At 43.5% G+C, this 22,819-nt stretch overlaps 1 protein-coding gene across 2 annotated transcripts in view; it reads left to right on the top strand.

The window, feature by feature from the left end:
- Positions 1–22,819, top strand: part of FBXW8 (F-box and WD repeat domain containing 8) — a 113,548-nt gene that overhangs the window by 5,538 nt on the left and 85,191 nt on the right. For both annotated transcript variants that reach the window (XM_070769598.1, XM_019977658.2), the window contains exon 2: positions 11,779–11,883. In XM_070769598.1, the coding sequence (XP_070625699.1) occupies positions 11,779–11,883 (105 nt within the window). The remainder of the gene's footprint in view (positions 1–11,778; positions 11,884–22,819) is intronic.

Here is a 22,819-nt window from a genome sequence, read left to right as displayed (position 1 = left end):
CGTCCGTCGAGTTGGTGATGCCATCCAGCCATCTCATCCTCTGTCGTCCCCTTGTCCTGTGCCCAGTCCCTCCCAGCATCAGGGTCTTTTCCAATGAGTCAACTCTTTGCATTAGGTGGCCAAAGTATTGGAGTTTCAGCTTCAGCATCAGTCCTTCCAATGAATATTCAGGACTGATTTCCTTTAGGATTGACTGGTTTGATCTCCTGACAGTCCAAGGGACTCTCAAGAGTCTTCTCCGACACCACAGTTCAAAAGCATCAATTCTTCGGTGCTCATCTTTCTTTATAGTCTAACTCTCATATCCATACATGACCACTGGAAAAACCATAGCTTTAACTAGATGGACATTTGTTGGCAAAGTAATGCCTCTGCTTTTTAATATGCTGTCTAGGTTGGTCATAGCTTTTCTTCCAGGGAGGAAGCATCTTTTAATTTCATGGCTTCAGTCACCATCTGCAGTGATTTTGGAGCCTCCCAAAATAAAGGCTTTCACTGTTTCCATTGTTTCCCCATCTGTTTGCCATGAAGTGATGGGAGCGGATGCCATGATCTTTGTTTTTTGAATGTTGAGTTTTAAGCCAACTTTTTCAGTGTCCTCTTTCACTTGAATCAAGAGGCTCTTTAGTTTTTCTTTGCTTTCTTCCATAAGAGTGGTGTCATCTGTATATCTGAGGTTATTGATGTTTCTCCTGGCAATCTTGATTCCAGTTTGAGCTTCGTCCAGTCTGGCATTTCACATGATGTACTCTGCATGTAAGTTAAATAAGCAGGGTGACAATATACAGCCTTGATGTACTCCTTTCCCGATTTGAAACTAGTCTGTTGTTCCATGTTTAGTTCTAACTGTTGCTTCTTGACCTGCATGCAGATTTCTCAGGAGGCGTGTCAGGTGGTCTGGTATTCCCATCTCTTTCAGGATTTTCCACAGTTGGTTGTGATTCACACAGTCAAAGGCTTTGGCATAGTCAATAAAGCAGAAATAAATGTTTTTCTGGAACTCTCTTGCTTTTTCAGTGATCCAGCAAATGTTGGCAATTTGATCTCTGGTTCCTCTGCCTTTGCTAAATCCAGCTTGAGCATCTGGAAGTTCATGGTTCATGTGTTGTTGAAGCCTGGCTTGGAGAATTTTGAGCATTACTTTGCTAGTGTGTGAGATGAGTGCAATTGTGTGGTAGTTTGAGCATTCTTTGGCATTGCCTTTCTTTGGGATTGGAATGAAAACTGACCTTTTCCAGTCCTGTGGCCACTGCTGAGTTTTCCAAATTTACTGGCATATGGAGTGAAGCACTTTAACAGGATCATCGTTTAGGATTGAAATAGCTCAACTGAAATTCCATCACCTCCACCAGCTTTGTTTGTAGTGATGCTTCCTAAGGCCCACTTGACTTCACATTCCACAATGTCTGGCTCTAGGTGAGTGATCACACCATCATGGTTATCTGGGTCTTAAAGATCTTTTTTTGCATAGTTCTTCTGTGTATTCTTGCCACCTCTTAATATCTTCTGCTTCTGTTAGGTCCATACCATTTCTGTCCTTTATTGTGCCCATCTTTGCATGAAATGTTCGCTTGGTATCTCTAATTTTCTTGAAGAGATCTCCAGTCTTTCCCATTCCGTTGTTCTCCTCTATTTCTTTGCAGTGATCACTGAGGAGGGCTTTCTTATCTCTCCTTGCTGTTCTTTGGAATTCTGCATTCAAATGGGTATATCTTTCCTTTTCTCCTTTGCCTTTCACTTCTCTTCTTTTTTCAGCTATTTGTAAGGCCTCCTCAGACAACTATTTTGCTATTTTGTATTTCTTTCTCTTGGGGATGGTCTTGATCACCGTCTTCTGTATAATGTCACAAACCTCCGTCCATAGTTCTTCAGGCACTCTATCAGATCTAACCCCTTGAATCTATTTGTCACTTCTACTGTATAATCGTAAAGGGTTTGATTTAGGTCATACCTGAATGGTCTAGTGGTTTTCCCTACTTTCTTTAGTTTAAGTCTGAATTTGGCAATAAGGAGTTAATGATCTGAGCCACAGTCAGCTCCCAGTCTTGTTTTTGCTGACTGTAGAGTTTCTCCACCTTTGGCTGCAAAGAATATAGTTAGTCTGATTTCAGTTTTGACCGTGTGGTGATGTCCATATGTAGAGTTTTCTCTTGTGTTGTTGGAAGAGGGTGTTTGCTATGACCAGTGCGTTCTCTTGGCAGAACTGTGTTAGCTTTTGCCCTGCTTCATTTTGTACTCCAAGGCCAAATTTGCCTGTTACTCCAGGTATCTCTTGACTTCCTACTTCTGCACTCCAGTCCCCTATAATGAAGAGGACATTTTTTTTTTTGGCGTTAGTTCTAGACGGTCTTATAGGTCTTCATGGAACTGTTCAATTTCAGCTTCAGCATTACTGGTTGGGGCATAGAGTTGGATTACTTGGATAACTGACATAGAAAACAATAAATTTAAGGGGTACAGCATGATGACTTGACATAGCTATATACTGCAAAATGATTGTAGTAAGTTTGGTTAACATCCTTTACCTCGTAGTTGGCAAAGTTTTTTTTTTTCTTCCTAATAGGAATCTCTTCATTTCTTGGTCCTGCTTTCCTTTTGTTGGCTTTATTCATAGACAGGTGCTCTCCAGTTTGGGATAAAATGGCTGCCGGCCAGTTCAGTTTTCTATGCTAGCAGCTAAGCAACTCGGTGAAAAAGAGCATGTTTTATGCTCCCAGAGTGATGAACTTTAATTCTCATTGGTCCATCCTTGAACCAGTCACTGATGCAAATTGGCCAGGCTCACATCCACTGTCTTCTCCTGCAGATGAGTGGAGTCAGCCTCACCTAACCCATGTTGACTAAGAATGGGATGATTTCCTAACAGAAAAGAGGAAATGGATATTGGGCAGAAACAACAGATGACTGCTTTAAGGGGGTAAGAGTTCAAAGTGTTTGCAGGAATGTAGGTGTTTTCTGTTCATCCAACATGTATTTATGGATCAGCTAGGTTCTGGGGAATCAGCAGTAAACAGAATGGACACAGTCGCAGACCTCAGAAGCCTACAGTCTTGCTTTTTTTAAAAACTGAAATGGTGACATTAATGGATCAGGTTGGCCCTGGTTACAAGTCCAGCCTCTGGAATCAGGCAAACTCGAGTCCACATTTGGTCTCTGCTGCCGCCTAGCTGTTTGACCGTGGGCAGTTTCAGTTATCTTGCCTTACTTAGCAAAAAAGGTCGATGCTAGTATCATCTTGTATGGAGGCATGGGACATTCTTAGCACCAAGCATGGCTTACAGTCAGTAGCCAGTAAGTTAAAGCTAGCACTATTATTATCAGTGGTTTTGCAGAAGAGTTTATTATGCTATCTCACTTCCTCTTTGCTAAGCGTTATTCCTGGTAAACCTCTTGCTTCAGCATCCATCCCGCCCTTGGATTGGAATCCCTGAAGGGCAGGTCTGTTGTCCTCCTCCTGTACCCCCACCCATGGTACTGAGTGTAGTAGTGGCCCTGCCTGCATTTGTGGAGTAGAAATAACAGGGACTGCTGCTTCCAACAGCAACCTCATAAGGAGGATCTATGGCGGTTGGAACCCTGGTGACCATTCAGAGCATTAAGATTTGGGTTTTCAGGCCTGATAAAAAATTTTAATACTGTTGGCCAGTATTTATTGCTCAGTTTGTCACAGCCTACATCTCTGTTGTCAGCAAGGTCAGTTTGATGACTTTCCTCTTTTTGTTAAACTTAGAAACAAGTAGGGAAACACTAATACAAAATGAGAAGGCAGCCTAGTCAAATGTGAACTCAAGTGTTGGCCCGCCTGGTGAGACTTCCCTTCCTTTCTGTCCTTTGCTTTCCTTTTAAGGCTTCACTTGATGCTTGTTCCTCTGTTTACTCTCTCCTGATTCTTCCAGCCCAGGGTTCGCTGCCTTCTTCCTTACCCAAACTAGAATGTTCTCCTGTCAGTGCCATTCATTTTTTCCTGTTGTGAATGAGCAAGTGTCTACTTGGGCATGTTTTGAAATGGTCTCTGTGTGTGCACTAGAACAGTTTGTAACTCAGGGCATCTGTTCGTTGGAAGGTTCTGCTGCATGCAGCAACCTGGGCTCCATTCATTCACTCCTCAGATAACTCATTAGGCAGCTTCTTGGTGAGCCTGGCAGGTTACAGTTGATGGGGTCGCAGAGAGTTGGACACAACTGAGCAGGTGTGCACATGCGTGCACTAGAGAGAGGGCTTCTTGGTACCAGGCAGTGTTCTTGGCACTGAGGCTACAGCAGTGAACAAGACAGAGAAATCAACGCTCTTATAAAAGTCCACATTTTGGGCAAGAGGGAGATGGACAATGAACAAATAATGGTTGGGTAGTAGATGCTCTGGAGAAAAATACAGCGGGTAGAAGGGATAAGAGTGTGTATGTGTTGGGGATTGGTGTATTCAAGAAAGCCTTCTTGGGAAGGTCACACTTCCAGAAGCGGGGAGAGATTCAGGAGAGGGCATTCTAGGCAGAGGACGGCAAGTGCAAAGGTTCTGTGGCGGCCAGGGCCAGCTGGCCTCACGGGTCCATGTGACCTGTGTGGTCACCTAGGGCCCCAGGCTCAGCAGCATATGCTGCTTAGTTTAATGCCCTCTTGTTACCATCTTGAAATTCTTAATATTAAACAAGGGGCCCTACACTTCTGTTTTCCTCTGGGCTGCACAAATTATATAGCTAGTCTTGATGGTATGAATGTGTTTGGAGAGTTTGGGACCCTTGACAGGGAACTTCTACAAACCAGCCATACCCACACAGGCTCCTCTGGGACCTGAAGCTTTTGACAAAGGGCTCCCTCTTCTGACTTCTCTTCCTCCTGGAGAGAGAAGTTGCATCCCATTGTAGATGAAAAAGGGGCTTTGAAAGCAGAGATCCAGCCTCTTCTGCCTTCCTAGCTTCCCCCACTGCCCAACCTCCTGGGATTGCCCCAGCTCTCACTAATCCAGGTGCTAAACCATTTTGTGTCCATCCCTTGTCAGCGCCTGGGGGAATCATACCGGTAGGTGGTGAATGATAGTGGCTTTTGAAGTTGGCAAGCCCATTAAAAAAAAGCACCGTGGATGTTGAATGTGCATCTGCTGTGTGCAGCGCAGTGTGCCTGGTAGACACTGCAGTGGACCTGTAGTGCACTGTGTACTGTAGTTCAGTTACATCAGCCACGTATGTGATCAACCAAAATTCATTGAATTCCTTTTGTTTTTTCTCATAGTGACACGCAAGGGATCATGCTAAGTGTTAAATGAAAAACTGGCCTTTTGTGGACTGTTTGGGAGTTCAACCACCCTTTATAGCATTGTTGCTTCAGAGAAATGATTTCCAAGTTCTGAATAGCTGGCTTCCTAATGAACTTGGGAGTACCTTGGGGGACTGTCTTTATTGCTTTTTGTAGACTCCAGTTTTTATCCCATTTTATGTGACAATGATATATCTCTATAAAAAATTTTAGTTCTGAGTGTTGACTTCATTTCTTACACACCCGCTCATAGTACCTCCCGCCCCAGCAGTTGGCATGGTCTTCAATTCAGATAGTGTTTTGGACGTAAAACATTTTACCTTATTTTAAAAATGAAAAGGTCACATAGTTGTTATGCGTTTTGAGACACATTTAGGAACGTAAACGAACACCTGTTTATCTCAACAGTATTTCAGACCTTTCCCCCTGCAGTCGACCAATTTTATTTTTCTTAAAGAAAATACAGATGAAACTGGAACTCATCCACTCCTTCTCATGAGATTGTGTGGGTCTGCTCTACTCTTCAGCAGTATGTGAACAGTTGAGATAAATTCCTGTAGAAAACAGTCTCCTTTCAGGGGCAGATTTCGCAGAAATGTTGCGTTATCTGTTGTCTAAACTCGAGGTTCTTGTCTCAGTTTCTTAAGACGTCATCTAGAGAGAGAGCTTTCGTGTTCTGTTTGCCCTAGAGATGAACGCTGGGAACAAACCTTAAGTCCGTTTCTTCACTCTTTACTGATTTGGCGCTTAGTGATTATCCCTTCTTCTTCTAAACAAGAGAAGACAGATTAAATTTCTAACAGTAAGGCACAAAACCAATCCATTTGCAGAATTAGTCTTACATTAGTACATGAGAGTACAAATCGGCCTCCCTGGGGATGGATCTGTTTGCAATTTCTTTTAACATTTACTGGAGTAAGTCCAGTAGACTTTGGGAAAATCGAGTATTCACTGACTTTGAATTAACAAAGTAACATAACCTCTCTGTGGTGGCTTTCTTTTTTTTTTTTGACTTGATTGGGAAAGGATTGATTTTTATATCTGTCGATAAGTTAGGGTTGTGTTTCTCAACGTTTGGTTTGCATGAGAATTCCTAAGGAGTAGATGCCTGAGCCCCACTCCTGAGAATTTGGAACAGAAGGTCTGAGTGAGACCCTGGATTTTGGTTTGAAACACACACACCCAGACAACTCCAAAGATGATTCTGATGTTTGGTACAGGACAGCGGTCACCAGTAGTGGATAGCGAGTCAATATCTGAATCATTAAAAAAAAAAATTAAAAGCCAAATTGTATGCTGTCAAAAGGATGTTTTTCTTTAAATTTGAAGAAATGTTAATACTTTGTGGGACTTCCCTGATGGCTCAGTGGGTTAAGAATCTGCCTGCAATGCAGGAAATGCAGGGTTCAATCCCTGGTTGGGAGGATCCCCTGGTGGAGAAAATGGCAACTCACTCCAGTATGCTTGCCTGAAAAATTCCATGGATAGAGGAGCCTGGCGGACTACAGTCCATGGGGTCGCAAAGAATCAAACAGGATCAAGCATGTACACATTAATATTAATACTTTAAATTTATTGGTCTTCCGAGTGGTCTTCTGTACCATAGATTTGGCCATTCTAAATTATTCTCTAAACTTTGTAATCATACTAACACTTTTATAGTATGACAAAGTTTCCTGTAATATTTCAAGTGTCTTTTTTTTAAGATTTACTTACTTTATTTTTGGCTGTTCTGGGTCTTTGTTGCTTTGGGCAGGCTTTCTCTAGTTGCAGCAGGCAGGGGCTCCGCTTCATTGCAGTGTGCAGGCTTCTCATTGCAGAGCGTGGGCTCTAGAGTGCGTGGGCTTCAGTATTTGCAGTGCGTGGCTTCAGTAGCTGTGGCTTGGGCTTTAGAGCTCTTGTTAGTGCTTGTGGTGCACACACTTAGTTGCTTCACAGCACGTGAAATCTTCCTGACCAGGGATTGAACCCATGTCACTTGCATCGCAAGGCGGATTCTTCACCACTGGACCATCAGGGAAACCCTTTGTCTGATTTCTTCTTAGGATATCTTAGTTTCTGAAATGACAACTTGTCCATTTCCATATTTAAGTTGGTACAGATACAGTTGGTTAATTTGGCCAATAACTTCTGGGGTAGTGGTATGTTGGCGCTAGTGTTAAAGAACCTGCCTACCAGTGCAGGAGACACACGAGATGCAGGTTTGATCTTGGGTCAAGTAGGAAATGGCAACCTGCTCCAGTATTCTTGCCTGGAAAATTCCATGGATAGTGGAGCCTGGCGGGGCGCAGTGGAGCTGCAAAGAGTCAAATGTGACTGAAGCGACTGAGCACAATGGCACATGCTTCAAAATAGTCTAGGTAGAAGTCTGTGATGGCACCTTTTAGGTTACAAGGTATTTCTGTACCCACTAGTAGCATTATTATTATCATTTTTACTTACATTTATGAACTGCAGGAAGTCCCAAATGAGAGCACTTAGGACCTTCCTGCTGCCTCGGCTAATTTATACGTGGCTACTGGATTGCAGCCTCAGTCCAGGATGTGGCTCTATCTCCTTGTCCAGTCACGCTGTACCTGTAAAAGGATTGCATTTTCAACCACGGGATCAAACATGCTCATAACTCTCAATCTTTTGTAAGGTGTTTCGCAAGTGGTATGTTACTAGTAATAACAAAGTGAAATTTATGAGTGATTGACTTAACCTTGAAGCTCCTCTGTAGTTTTTTGGTTTTTGATATAATAATGTCACTCTAACTTGCATTTCTCTGTTGCCTCTTTAGTGGAAAGTGAAGTAGGTTACCTAGTTTAATGACACTGGGATTATGCATAAGAACCCTTGGGAATGTGTTGAATACAGGGCTGCTTGCAAGTAAAGGTAGGATTAACCGTGAAACACTCTGAGATAGAGGTTTGCGTGCAGGTGGTTTCCTGGGTTGGTCTTGCTGAGGGGGTCCCATATTGAGGCCTTTTTACTCCGCTATCGCGCGGTCATTGGCTGCACACTGCCCTTGAAGAGGGAGTGTGACCTGGAATGAGGCAGCTTGTTTGCTCAGGGCGTGCCTGGGAAAGGACGCAGCTATGAGCTGCTGGCAGGCAGCATCCTGGGCCTCTGGGGGGATAAGTGTTGTGGACCCAGACAGGGAAACTGAGTGACCCATCACAGCCTCCATTACAAGAGCCAATGAGAGAATGTCTTGCCAGAAGGATTCCAAGTGTGCAACAGGAAACTGCAGCGTTTGGTCTCCTGACCTTGCGGGTCTACGTATTTCTTAAGGTGTGGGGACTTGGACCTCTCTTTAATATATTGGTTTCTTTTATGCTTTTTCCTGCCATTCCCAGCCAGTGGTAGCAACAGGGAAGTTCGTTTACATAAGAGTCTGGGACTTGATCTGTTTGGGATTGACCATCATTTTGAAGTTTAGATAATAATTCTCAGAGCACAGTGATTTAAAAAAAAAAGTTGGCTTTGTGCTGTTGGTGTTTACATAATTATAATTCAGTGCTTTGAAGCAGTTGTTACCCTCTAGAACTGGTAGGTGGTCAAGAGCCATGACAACTGTGTCAACAGTGAGACCACTGTGGCGTCTCTGATTGTTCGTTGGTGTGGGAGCCCTAACACCCCCGACTGGTGGTTCGCACCCTGCTGGCCGCCTCACTTTCATCCACTGTGCAGTAGAGCAGATCCTTCTGTAGTTATTACTGTGGTATAACCGTCTAGAATTGATGATTCTGTTTTTAAAAAATTTGTTTTATTTTTGGTCGTACTGGGTCTTTGTTGTTGCACGGACTTTTCTCTAGTTGCTGCAAGTGGGGCTCCTCTCTAGTTGTGGTGTGCTATCTTCTCTCATCGTGGAGCATGGACTCCATAGCTGTGGCACATGGACCTAGTTGCTCTGTGACGGGTGGGATCTTCCTGGACCAGGGATCGAACTTGTGTCTCCTGCGTCGGCAGGCAGATTCCTTACCACTGAGCCACCAGGGAATCCCTGATGATTCTTTTTTGAAAGCCTTTTTGGAAGAGACCTTGTTGTGTGGATACTTTCAGTGTTCAGATCCCTGAATGACAGCCTGTGCCGTACTCTTCCCTTTCCACTGTTGTTGACCGTCATCTGCTTATCATGTGACAAGGGGAGACAACTTTCTGTGTAAACAACAAGCTTATGTGGGGGCAGAGTGGAATGTGGACCTAATCAACAAATACTTGTTGAAGGAAAAAAAGGGGCCTGGGATATATCGTTCAAGGAAAGAAGACAGTAACTTTAACAATCGATGGTTGCATGCTTAGCCTTGGGTACTTGTGCCAAGTCCTTTCCGTGAATTATTTCATTTTATCCTTATAACTGCCCTGTGAATAACACAATAGGTATGCTGACATCTGTTTCACAGATGAGGAAGCTGAGAATCAGTTGCGTGTAGCCTGGTCTCATGGCTAGTGAGATGGCAGAGCCAGGATGACCAGTTGGAATCTGTGCTCTAACCCCAACGTGGTACTGCATCCCAGAGGTCACTGGTGTCAGGACAAATGGTGGCAGAGTCTGGAGTATGCTAGGCAGAGGCCTTATTTTCTAGGAGGAGAAGAGAGAACTGGCCAACTGAATAGGCAGAAGGGAGAAGGCACCTGCCACCAGAAGTATGACTTTTGTGCACCAACAAAACTAAAAAACAGAGGTAATTTCTCACCCTTCATCCCAATCACATCAAATCCAGACACCAGTTTATAGGGAGTTCTGAAGGGAAGATTGAAGAAAACAATGCCTGGCACATCGCTGGCAGCAGATAAAAAAAGAAAAAGCTAATTATGAGTTCAGTTTGCATGAATGCAGACTTTGCCTTTATTCTGCTTGTATAGGACAGGGGACATTTTTTCCTCTTGCTTCTCTACTGAATGTTTAAGGTAGACTTCTCCACCTCACTGTAGTCAAATAATCCAAAAGAGAAAGCAGAAGGAAGTCCAGGGCTGTGAATGATAGTCTTGTAATGTATGCAGCTTTCATTGACTCCTTTCACCATTACAATAAGGCATCTGAAGTTGAATCTGGGCAGAGAGAAAGTGATGCCTCTTTTTCTTGATGGGTAAAGTCGATTAGCTGTAGGAGGGGACCTAGCCTGACCAATGACTTTCCTTTATTTTTTTAGGCAGGGATCCTTTTTGTCTTTCAGTTACACTTGCAGATTTTTTTTTTTTTTCCTGTTGTTTTCGGTACAGCCAACTCTTCTGTCCTGACTTAACATTCTGTTCCTTCTTTACCCGCCGAGAACTGTAAGCCCTTCCTCCCTTTCCCTCTAGAGAGCCTTCTTGGCCTTCATGCTTATTAGCCTTGCACTGTTTTTGCAGTTGAATACATTACCTCCTTATGCCCTGGGTACTGTTAGCCCTGAGAGTTCTAGATGAATGGAAACACAGTTCCAGAAAAATCTTCACCCTGATTCTTGGTGCCTTAGCACGCCAAGACTCTTTCCATGCAGCCTTGCAGTATACAACTGTTGTATTTGAGTGGTGAAATAATACTTTCATTTGTATCCAGTAAGTCACTGATGTCAGCCAAAGCTTACTAGAAGTGAATTTTATTAAGCAAGTTCTGTTGGGATGAATAGCGCCGCTTTCCCCAGCTTCACAGGCTCCTACTCCAAAGCAGGCTTTGGCAGGTGGATTTGGGCACAGACAGAGGGATACATGTGCACACTTGGCCTTTTTTTCTGTTTCATGCTCATATTTCTTTGTGCTACCAGGATCGTCATGACAGCCTTATCTCTCAAATAAAGCCTGTTACCTCATCCCTAATTGCTTATCCAAAGGCAGGCGAGCTCTAATTTCTCCGCATTAATAAATGACACCGAAGAAGAAACTGCTTTGTTTGCACTGGCTCCCTGGGTTAACCAGCGCAAGCCCCCGAGTGCATTAGGAAACCTTGTGCTTCTCCTGTGGCTGAGGGGGGACGTGCTCACCTTACTCAGGAGCGGCGCCTCGTTTATGTACTTTCCGCTCACATTCACAGCCCTGTCCCCCTCTTCTTGGAGAAAACACTGCAGTGACCTAGGTCAGCGTTTCTCTGCTATGTACATGCACTCCCGTCCAGGTTGGGGAATAGCAGCAGTTGTCCTGGAAGGACCAGTGGCCTCCCTCCCTGGTTTCAAGGCTCTTTCTTGGCTTCCTGCCACTCATCTTTCCTGAGACGTTGAGAGGCTTTCCACGGACCTCTGCACTGATTCCCGTGGCACCCCTTAGCTTGTGAGAGGGCACCCCTGCTTCTCCTTTTTGAATCATTTCGTGAGATGGTCTTGTGGAGTTTATAAGTGCATGTGAGGAGACTTCATATGAATGTGGGGAGTCAGAGATTTGAGAGTGACTATAAGGCTCTGAATGAGTTCTATGACTGTGCTCCATGGAATAGTGAGAACGTTTTGCTTCTCCTTAGTATCACAGTTCTGTCTCTTGTCACCACCTAAGGTCGTTGCTGATCATTTAAAGGGCCTACATTTTCATGTTTCAGAATTTTAATATTTCTTTTCTTTTTTTCCCTCCTCAGAATGAAATGGATGATGTTCCCTTCTTTGATATCCAACTGCCTTATGAGTTGGCAATCAATATATTTCAGTATCTGAACAGGAGAGAACTAGGAAGATGTGCACAGGTAAGCCGTCAGGATTTGCTTACATGTGTAATTCAAGTGTGGGAAGCTCCTCCATAACAGAAGTGTACTTTACAGAATGACAGACTCCACAGAGTTCACAAATGGGATAGCAGCTTTACTTGAAGGGAAGCAACCTTGAGCTTAAACGATCGTGTTTCATATCCCCACGTGGTGTTGATCTTTTCGTGACCAGCTGCTCCAGCGCTGCGTTCCTCCTGCAGTCTGAGTTATGGCTGACCCGTGGCAGCGTGCTTAAGGCTGACAGCACTGTGCTTGCCTTTCTGAGCTCGCCAGAGCTGTTAATGTCCTCACTGTTTCTGATGCAAAGGTGTGAGGCCTTGGTTCAGTCAAGCCAGCTGTTAGGTTGGGAGCTGAGGGTCAGCCTGGGGACAAAACAGTGACATCATGTTCCACTGTACAGTCCAAATTACCCTTCAGACAACCGAATTCCATGCAGTGAGGTGAGAGGCATGTGAGAACTGAGACCCACCGAGGGAATTGCAGATCAGTGTCCCCCATCTCGTGCCTGCTCTGGGCCACATGCTGGTGGAGTGGGATGGGGGCAGATAGTTTAGGCCAGACTTTATTGTGTGCATGCATCACAGAGGGTCTGGATAAAACGCAGTTTCAGATTCAGGAGGTCTGGGGTGTGGCCCCTACTAGTCTGCATTTCTACCAGCTGAAACCAGCGTGGCTTTGGCCATGCTTTAAGAGGCAGGCATTTATGCCATTAAAGTTAGTCTTGTATTTTCTTCTTGGTGAAGAGTGAATGTGATTGCTGATCATTTGGCATTTCATGGACAGCTGTGTTTCCCAGAAGACACTGGAGTATCCATGGCCCATATCAGCCAAAGAAGTAATCTGTTTAGTGGTTACCATTTCCCATCTCTAGATCCTATAATGCGTTTGACACAAGTCTCTATACCTTTAGGAGAAAGAATTTGGTGAAACTGGGTGGTAGGAGGGACTTCCCTGGAGGTCTAGCGGTTAAGACTCCACACTTCCACTCTAAGGGATGTGGGATTCAATCCCTGATTAGGGAACTCAGATTCTACATGTTGGGCAATGTGGCAAAAAAAAAAAAAAAAAGACATTAAGTGGTAGGAAAACTATACATTAAAAATCCAAAACACTGTCATGAATATGAAGTTAAAAATATTAAGGCAGTTTGAGAGTGGTGAAAACTGTGCTCAAACTTAGACTCTAGAGCTGGCTGACCCCATGGCAATTCAGTGAAATGACAACAGAATGCAAGACAATTTAGAGAGTTTCTGGTTTTACTCTCTTTCCCTATTATGATTTTACCTTGTTATGAAGCAGTTTGCTTAATCAGAATGTTTTTCTACTTAAATATGAATTTGAGAAAGTTTTCAGGATTTTTGATTGCCACAGTATCAGTTAAAAGGGGATGTTGGCTAATATTTTTTAATGGAGAGTGTGGAAATCTTTAGAAAGAAATTATTCAAAGGGTAAAATTCACAAAATAAAAATCTTTGCAGTATAAACTGTGCTCAGAGCCTATCTATTGCATTAAGTAAGAGTACCTACATTGTCTTCTTTCCCTTGGCAATTGGATTTGTTATATTCTAACTTTACATATTGGCCCTATCCCAAGAATTGGAAACAAGGGCGTAGCTAAGTGAGTCCAGCTCCTGGATTTCAGCTGGATGCCGTTGGCTGAGGCCTTAGAACAGGGTCTAATAGCTTGCTTTCCACAAAGTCAGCATTCGGTGATAAAATCTTCATTCTTGATAGGGAGCTGCTGTTTAAGGAATCATTTCTTTTAACATTGCTTTTTGCTCTCCCACTTTGTAGTGGGCCATGTGGCTTTCACATCTGCTGCTGGTTTTCTCATCCAGAGAGTTTATCAGTGTAAAGATAAGATCTGGTGGAAGAAGAGACCCCCCTTTTGGTACAGTGGGGCTGCATTCCAGGGTAGATTGGTTATGCTGGTGAGATTATTCTGCAGGTGTGAACAGTTTAATTTGCAACACAGTAGTCCAATTGTCCACCAGAATTCTTCCCTCTTGGGCCAGTTGGATTTGGATTTTTCCTGTTGAACCTAATTTTTAAAGCACATGAGTAAGAACAGAAAATATCTCTAACCAGAACCCCTGAGTTGGCTGTGATCTGCAAAGCCAGGGTTTTTTTTTGTTTGTTTGTTTTCTGAGCTTTTGCACAAAGAGGACAATGGATGGCCAGTAGTTTGCAGACTTGGCTTTGTTTTTTTTTTTCAAGCATTAAAGTAAAACCCCAAAGTAATAAAAATAAGTAGCATTTTCATTTGTTTCTCACGGTGTTTTTATTTTTGAAACAGGGGAAAGGGCCTTCTGTTCAATGGAACATCCTGCTGCTTTATGATTTTATTTCAGAGGGGGCTAGCTCTCTCCGTCTTGCTGTTTTCCTCTGGTTCTCTTTTAATCTAGCCGCCTTGGGATTTGAGTGAAATTGGTTGGGCCAGTTATGGGGAATTGGCACCATGAACTATATGTGTACCCTTGGAGAAAACCTGTTTGCTTAGATCTTTATGCCAAATTGGTAACTGACTCACAGTAAGGAACCCTGGTTGGGGAGGACTTCTGAGATTTCATTATGCCACGGACTTGGGGAATTGATTTGGCTCTGACTTCGTCTCCTTTCTGCTTTGTGAGGCTTGATGCTTCAGAACTTAAGTCCCCCCACGTTAGTCTGTGACCCTGTGGACTCTGGATACTGGCCTCCCTAGCCTGTTGCTGTCCATACCTGGCCCTCAAGGGGTTTATATCTCTGTGGGAGAGTCTCACGCTGAGATGTCTCAAACAGTGTGCTTTTAGTAAGGTGTTATGCGTGGGACAGCTCATTGAGCAGTTTATCATTTTGCTAGTTACAATTTTATGTTCTTTGTATGCATGTGTGTATGTCCACAGAATTTCCAGTCTTTGCAACGTGATATTTTAAAATGGGTAACAATGACAAAATTGTTGATTTCAGAATTGTTTGTTTTTTATGAGAAAAAAGTAAGTGTGCTGTTATATTACTGGATAATTCTAAGAAGTAAAGGTTTTTAAGTATATGCCAGTGTTCATTTGAAACACTTTAAAAGTAATTTTAAATTCATAGGAAGTTGCAAAATACAGTGCAGAGAAGTTCTGTGTACCCTTCCCCTAGTTCCTCCATTGTCAGTGTCTTGGAAAATTGTCCCACGGTATCAAAACCAGGGATTGACATTTGCAAAGTCCACGGAGCTTATTCAGATTTCACCAGTTTAACACGCTTATTCGTGTGTATTTGGTTCTGTGTGGTTTCATCATGTGTGTAGATTTGAGTGACCACACAGTCAAGATACAGAACTTTCATCACAAGAATTCCTGCTACTCTTTTATAGCCACACCCTTCCCCTTCACTAACCCTGGAAACCTTGAATTTATTTTCCATTTCTGTAATTTTATTTTATTTAAACAAATTTTTAGAGATTTCATTTTTTAAAAATGTTATTTATTTTTAGCTGCAGTGGGTCTTTGTTGCTGCACGGGCTTTTCTCTAGTTGCGAAGAGGCGGGGGCTGCTCTCGAGTTACACAGGCTTCTCACTGCAGTGTGTCTCTTGTTGTGGAGCAAGGATTCTGGGGCGCTCGGTCTCAGTGGTTGTGGTGCATGGACTTAATTGCTTCATGAAATGTGGGATCTTCCTGGACCAGGGATCAAACCCATGTCTCCTGCATTGATAGGTGGATTCTTTATCATGGAGCCACCAGGGAAGGCCTGTAATTTTATTTTTTCATTTTCAGTTTTAACATATATTTTAGTTATGTGTATTTCCTAATGTGTAATTTTAGCAGTAGAGCTGCAAAGGCAAAAAGGTCATGCTTTTCAAGTAAAACGTAGAAAAAAATGTGCTTAAAGAATGTAATCAAGAAAAAGAGGGAAGATGGAGAGGTTAAAAAACTTAAGATTTATGATAAAAATTGGCAAGCAAGAAGTAGGTGTTACCAAAATAAAGAAGTACTTCTGGAACTAAAGCCTAGTCTATTAGATTATGATATTTCAAGTTTCAAGGAAAATGTGATCTTACCATCTTCCCAGATGTCCAAATAGGAGAAACTAAAACCAGACTTTTCCTAGCTGCAGGTCTTAATGACATGTTTAGAAGTTGGGGATTCAGAGCCAAGTGCTCTGGGTTGATTTTTCAGAGCAGAGATGATGCTGAGGACTTGAGATTGCTGGCAGAGTTCCCTCAGTTCTTCGCTTCACCTTTGCCCCCAGACTCCTCTCAGGGAGGCTCGTGCGCACCTGACACCCAAGCACCTACAGGCGTTTTCTTTTAATTTGCCAGGTTGCAATGGCTGCTCCCTCTAAATGGGGTTAAGGAAAAGCAGAGCAGCTCCAGAAAGAGGATGGGGAGCGTGATGAAACAGGGACAGTGAAGTGCTGATAATCATTTGAACGGAGTTGGGGGGGACTTGAGAGTTGTTTATACTCTTCACTTTACTCTTGTGTGGTGGACATTTTCCGTATTAAAATTTAAACGAGAAAAAAAATCAAAAAGCAAGAGATTATACTTGAATAAGAAAGTCAGAGCCTTCTGAGGACAGCACATGCCAGGAGCTGACCTTTGAAAATAAAAACAACCCAGTTTTTTAAGTGTTAAACAATGTTGGACCTACTCTTCTCATTCAGTCTTTCATGCAGGGCCTGCTATGTGCCATGTATGTACCGTTCTAGACAGTGAGTACAGCACTGAACAAAACAGAAACCCCATTCCCCCCACCTTCTAGAAAGCTTTACAATTATGTGCAGTAAATACAGGATTGAATATAGAGTATATCGGGTGGTGGTAGGTGCTGTGGAGAAAAGAGACCAGCAGAGACGATGTTGGGGTTACACTTCTAAGTGACTGGGGAAGATGTCCCAGAGAAGGTGGCCTTTCTGCAGAGACTGAAAGGAGGGAAGCAGGAAGCTGGACAGGTCTCTGGCAGAGGTGAATCACAGGTGCAAAGGCCTGGAGGTGAGTGCAGCTGTTGTGCTTGAGGAGAGCAGGAAGGTCAGAGCTGGCTAGACTGTGGTAACTGAGTGTCAGCCTCCCAGAGATGTGCATGTGCTTGTCCTCAGACCTGTGATGTCCATGTGTTACCTTTTGTGGGTAGGGACCTTGGCAGGTGTATGTTGAGGATCTTGGCATGGAGTGATCTTGGATTATCCAGGTGAGTTCAGTGTAATTGCAAAGCTCCATAGCGGGAGGCAGGAGGTCAGCGAGAAGAGGAGATGCCATGTTTCTGGCTTTGAAAACGGAGGAAGGGGCCCCAAGCCAAAGAATGTAGCTGGCCTCTCAAACCTGGAATAGGTAAAGAAACAGATTGTCGCTTGAAACCTCCAGAAGGAATGCTACCTGGCTGCCCACAATCTTATTTTTTACTTATTTATTTTTTGACTGGGCCATGCATCTTGTGGGGTCTTAGTTCCCTGACCAGGTATTGAAACCCTGCCCCCTGCAATGGAAGCATGGAGCTCTCATCACTGGACAGCCAGGGAATTTCCCCAGCTCCTTGATTTTAGACTTTTGGCCTCCAGAACTGTCAAGTAAACGCGTTTTATTTTAAGCCGTAAGTGTGATAAGTTGTTAGAAGATCAGTTCAGTTCAGTCGCTCAGTTGTGTCTGACTGTTTGCAACCCCATGAATTGCAGCACGCCAGGCCTCCCTGTCCATCACCAACTCCTGGAGTTCACCCAAACTCATGTCCATCGAGTTGGTGATGCCATCCAGCCATCTCATCCTCTGTCGTCCCCTTCTCCTCCTGCCCCCAATCCCTCCCAGTATCAGAGTCTTTTTCCAGTGAGTCAACTCTTCGCATGAGGTGGCCAAAGTATTGGAGTTTCAGCTTCAGCATCATTCCTTCCAAAGAAATCCCAGGGCTGATCTCCTTTAGGTTGGACTGGTTGGATCTCCTTGCAGTCCAAGGGACTCTCAAGAGTCTTCTCCAACACCACAGTTCAAAAGCATCAATTCTTTGGCGCTCAGCTTTCTTCACAGTCCAACTCTCACATCGATTCATGACCACTGGAAAAACCATAGCCTTGACTAGATGGACCTTTGTTGGCAAATTGTAATGTCTCTGCTTTTGAATATGCTATCTAGGTTGGTCATAACTTTCCTTCTAAGGAGTAAGTGTCTTTTAATTTCATGGCTGAAATCACCATCTGCAGTGATTTTGGAGCCCCCCAAAATAAAGTCTGACACTGTTTCCCCATCTATTTGCCATGAAGTGATGGGACCAGATACCATGATCTTCGTTTTCTGAATGTTGAGGTTTAAGCCAGCTTTTTCACTCTCCTCTTTCACTTTCATCAAGAGGCTTTTTAGTTCCTCTTCACTTTCTGCCATAAGGGTGATATCATCTGCATATCTGAGGTTATTGATGTTTCTCCCGACAATCTTGATTCCAGCTTGTGCTTCTTCCAGCCCAGCGTTTCTCATGATATACTCTGCATGTAAGTTAAATAAGCAGGGTGACAATATACAGCCTTGATGTACTCCTTTTCCTGTTTGGAACCAGTCTGTTGTTCCGTGTCCAGTTCTAACTGTTGCTTCCTGACCTGCATATAGGTTTCCCAAGAGGCAGGTCAGGTGGTCTGGTATTCCCATCTCTTGAAGAATTTTCCACAGTTTATTGTGATCCACACAGTCCAAGGCTTTGGCATAGTCAATAAAGCAGAAATAGATGTTTTTCTGGAACTCTCTTGCTTTTTCCATGATCCAGCGGATGTTGGCAATTTGATCTCTGGTTCCTCTGCCTTTTCTAAAACCAGCTTGAACATCTGGAAGTTCACGTATTGCTGAAGCCTGGCTTGGAGAATTTTGAGCATCACTTTACTAGCATGTGAGATGAGTGCAATTGTGTGGTAGTTTGAGCATTCTTTGACATTGCCTTTGTTTGGGATTGGAATGAAAACTGACCTTTTCCAGTCCTGTGGCCATTGCTGAGTTTTCCAAATTTGCTGGCATATTGAGTGCAGCACTTTCACAGCATCATCTTTCAGGATTTGAAATAGCTCAACTGGAATTCCATCACCTCCACTAGCTTTGTTTGTAGTGATGCTTTCTAAGGCCCACTTGACTTCACATTCCAAGATGTCTGGCTGTAGGTGAGTGATCACACCATCGTGATTATCTTGGTCGTGAAGATCTTTTTTGTACAATTCTTCTGTGTATTCTTGCCACCTCTTCTTAATATCTTCTGCTTCTGTTAGGTCCATACCATTTCTGTCCTTTATGGAGCCCATCTTTGCATGAAATGTTCCTTTGGTACCTCTAATTTTCATGAAGAGATCTAGTCTTTCCCATTCTGTTGTTCAGTAGGAAACTAATACAGAACTAATACAGTGAGTGGCCAGGGCTAAGAGAAGCTGAAAGAAAGAAAGAAAGTGAAGTCACTCAGTCGTGTCCGACTCTTTGCAAGCCCGCGGACTGTAGCTTACAGGCTCCTCTGTCCAAGGGATTTTCCAGGCAAGGGTACTGGAGTGGGTTGCCATTTCCTTCTCCAGGGAAGAGAAGCTGAGTTGGTCCCAACTGGAAAGGCACTTAATCTCTGGAACTTGAATAAAAGGAATTTGAACTTGGGTTCTGAATGAGATGGGAAGCCAATGAAGTGTTTTAATCCAAGGAGTGATAGGTCTGACCTGTGTGTTAAAAGGGATCATTTGGATTGCCATGTGGAGAATACACTGGGGGACAAGACCTGCAGCAAGGAAATCATTTGGAAGGCTGCCAGGAGCACACAGTGGGGCTTCCCAGGGGGCGCTAATGGTACAGAATCTGCCTGCCAGTGCAGGAGACGCCAAAGTCTCTGGTTCGATCCTTGGGTTGGGAAGATGGCCCGAAGTAAGAAATGGCAACTTGCTTCCATACTTTTGCCTGGAAAATTTCATAGTTGGAGGAGCTAGAGTCCATGGGGTTGCAAAGAGTTGGACACAACTGAGCACGCACATACACACACTCACACACACACTAGCGCCCATGATGATTTGGATCAGGACTGGCTGGTGGAAGTGGGCTGAATTAGGGTTGCTTATGTGTTGGATGTGGGGAGAGAAAGAAGAGTCAGTAGTACTCCAGGGTGTTTGGCCTGAGCAACCAGGGGGTGAGGTTGCCATTACTGATGGAGGGGAAAGTGGTGGGATGAGCAAAGATCAGTGCTTGGATGTAAAGCTGCAGGTGAGTTCTGGGTTGCACTCAGGACTGAAGATGTAAATCTGGAAGCTGTCAGCACATGGATGATATTTAAAGCCAGGAAACAACTAGCTCACCAGGGACACAAGTGTAGATGGAGGAGGAGATTGGGGGACTGAGCCTGGTCCACCACAGTGATTAGATGATAAGCAGACTAAGAAGGTAGTACCTGTGAGGTGGGAGGAAAACCCGGCGTGCACAGGTTCTGAACCAAGGAAGAGAATTTTACAAGGAGGTGAAGGTGATCCAACGTAATGATGAGCGGTACTGTGAGTCAGCCGAGAGGAGGACTGAGAAGTGACTCTGGGTTTAGTAGCTAGACATCAGTAGCGCTCTCCCCAGGTAGGCTTCGTACGCCATTGCTTGACTGGAGCAGTGACACTTTCCCCTGTTGTGGACCCCACTGGTAACCTTAATCCAGGCAGAGTTAATAAGCTAGTTTTTGAGCCAAGGGCTTTTTTTTTTTTAATGCTACAATTCATAGTGGTGCTATAAAGCAAAATGCTGGAGACATTTTTATTAGCAAATTCTTGCAGCTGAGGCTCACTCAGTGGGACTTTTACTGGGCAGGGCCAGTCCAATCTCAGTGTATTAAAGAAAGACCATTAGGCCTTTGGAAAATGCAGACTTGTAAACTTTCTAGATTTAATGAAACTTAAGAAATCAAAACAATTAGGTTTCCTTTTGGTGAGACTCTAAAATTTACTGTGAAGGTTTAGCTAGGTCTTTTTCTTGTTGATTTTTTTCCCCTTTCAGGCTTAAAAGAAATTCTTAAAGCCTGTCATTTTTGTTCTCCTTTAAAGAAGAATAAAAAGGCAACCCTCCCTTTACAGTTTGCTAAAGAAATTGTTGGCATGTTTGTGTGTTTAATACCTAATTGTAAGTACAATCCTGATCCCTTTTTGGAAGTTATTCTCACCTCTAATCTTTTATAAATCCCTCAAAGAGCTTTACTGTTTGTTATCCAGGGTTTAAACTTTATCCTGAATATTATTTTCTATAAAAGAAGCCCTGCGGTTTGGGGGTTAGTGGTGGGATGATACACTGAAACATCAACTTTTTATTCTTGGGTTTTCATCCCATAACCCTGTTGTACAGATTTCAGATTGTGTTATTTAAGACTACTTAGCATTTTCTTTGAAGCTGATACATATAAAAAAGTTTTCAGCTCCCAAGTTTTATAAGGTCTGACATATTTGAGACTCTTGAAAGTCTCGGAACGGTTTCTGTGTTTTAAAGTGACTGACCTTTGTACAGTTTAGTACTGGTAGAACCTCATCTAGAATGTTGAGTTTAATTGGGATATTCTAGTTTGTAATCAGTGAGTGCTGAATTTGCGTTCTTCTGAGATGCTGATGATTCACTGGCTCCATCTAACAAAGTGCAGCCTTGTGGCTAATTTTTAAACTCCAAAATTACAAAGATTACCCCCCGTTCAGGGCTAGTCTTGTGATCCAGCCTAACTCTGAGGGCAGAGACTGGAACTTTTCTTTCTAGCTTCCCCAGCCATGGGGAGCTGGCCCCCAATCTGGGCACGTCTCTGGGGTGTTACCTACTTGCAAAAGGTGTCAGTTAGGCAGGTTAAGGTGGAAAGTGGGTGAGAATTGCTGGCCTTAGTGCCTGTTGTGTGGTGAGCACCCAACATGTGTTTTAATCTATTGACCGATAACACATATCAGCATTCTCTAAGGTGCCTTCTGGAGGGCACTAGGCTTTCGAGACACTCCTTCTTAGAAAAGTCCAGGAGCCAGATATGTTTGAGAAACACAGCTTCCTATATCTCCTCCTCAGAGATAGGCAGCACGTGTCAGTCTATTAAAAGCTCTGAGAAGTTCCCACAGGCAAGAGTCAGTGTTCTCCAAACTTGTGTGACGTGGAATCCTTTTGATTTTTATTTACTTGTTAATCTAGCTGGGTCTTCATTGCGTCACATGGACTTTTCTCTGGGTGTGGAGTATGGGCTTCTCTAGCTGCAGCGTGAGGCCTTAGTCGCCACTTGGCGTGTGAGATCTTAGTTTCCTGACCAGGGATTGAACCCATGTCCTCTGCATTGCAAGGCAGATTTTTAACCACTGGATCATAGGGAGGTCCTGAGAATCCTTTTCTAAAGTTCGGGAGCTGCTATTCTACTGACTATGCTTTGGCAAGTGCTGTGTAGTGTATAGTGAAATTAATGACTTAGTTACTTTGAATCTCTCATCTGGAAGTTACATTTTATAATTTCTGCAAAGTTTTACCTTTTATAATTTTTACCAAAAAAAAGGACTGATGTATCCCACGGATCAGAGTAAACTGCTGCATGTTCAGTTTAGTTAGCTCTCTGTGCCTTTGAGAAACCATGAGGGTGTCTGTGTGTTAATCCTTATCTTATACTTTATTTAACCCTGAATTCCAGGAGCCTATGGGAGAAATACTGTGCTCTGAAGCTATTTGAGTTGTTGCCTACCTTCATCACAGTGAATGGTGGTCTGTCCCTGTCTGTTCTGCTTGATTGACTAGTGCTGAGACTCCCTTTGGCACAGACAGATGGACAGACACCACCCAGTGTCATGGACAGGCTCAGCTGTGGAGCAGACATGCCAAAAATAAAACCGTGGTGTTCTCGCTAGTCAGAACTGGGACTCCAGTATTATTGAGTCATTATCCTATTCTTTATTGCCTGACCACTTGTGATCAGATGAGGGTTTTTTTCCCTGATGCCCTTATGGCTGAGATGGAGAGGTGTGGGATGACAG

This window comes from Bos indicus, chromosome 17 (genome assembly GCF_029378745.1).
Source record: "Bos indicus isolate NIAB-ARS_2022 breed Sahiwal x Tharparkar chromosome 17, NIAB-ARS_B.indTharparkar_mat_pri_1.0, whole genome shotgun sequence".
Classification (NCBI taxonomy): Eukaryota; Metazoa; Chordata; class Mammalia; order Artiodactyla; family Bovidae; genus Bos; species Bos indicus.
Note: the sequence above shows the minus strand (reverse complement) of the source record. Positions and strands in the feature narration are given on the sequence as shown.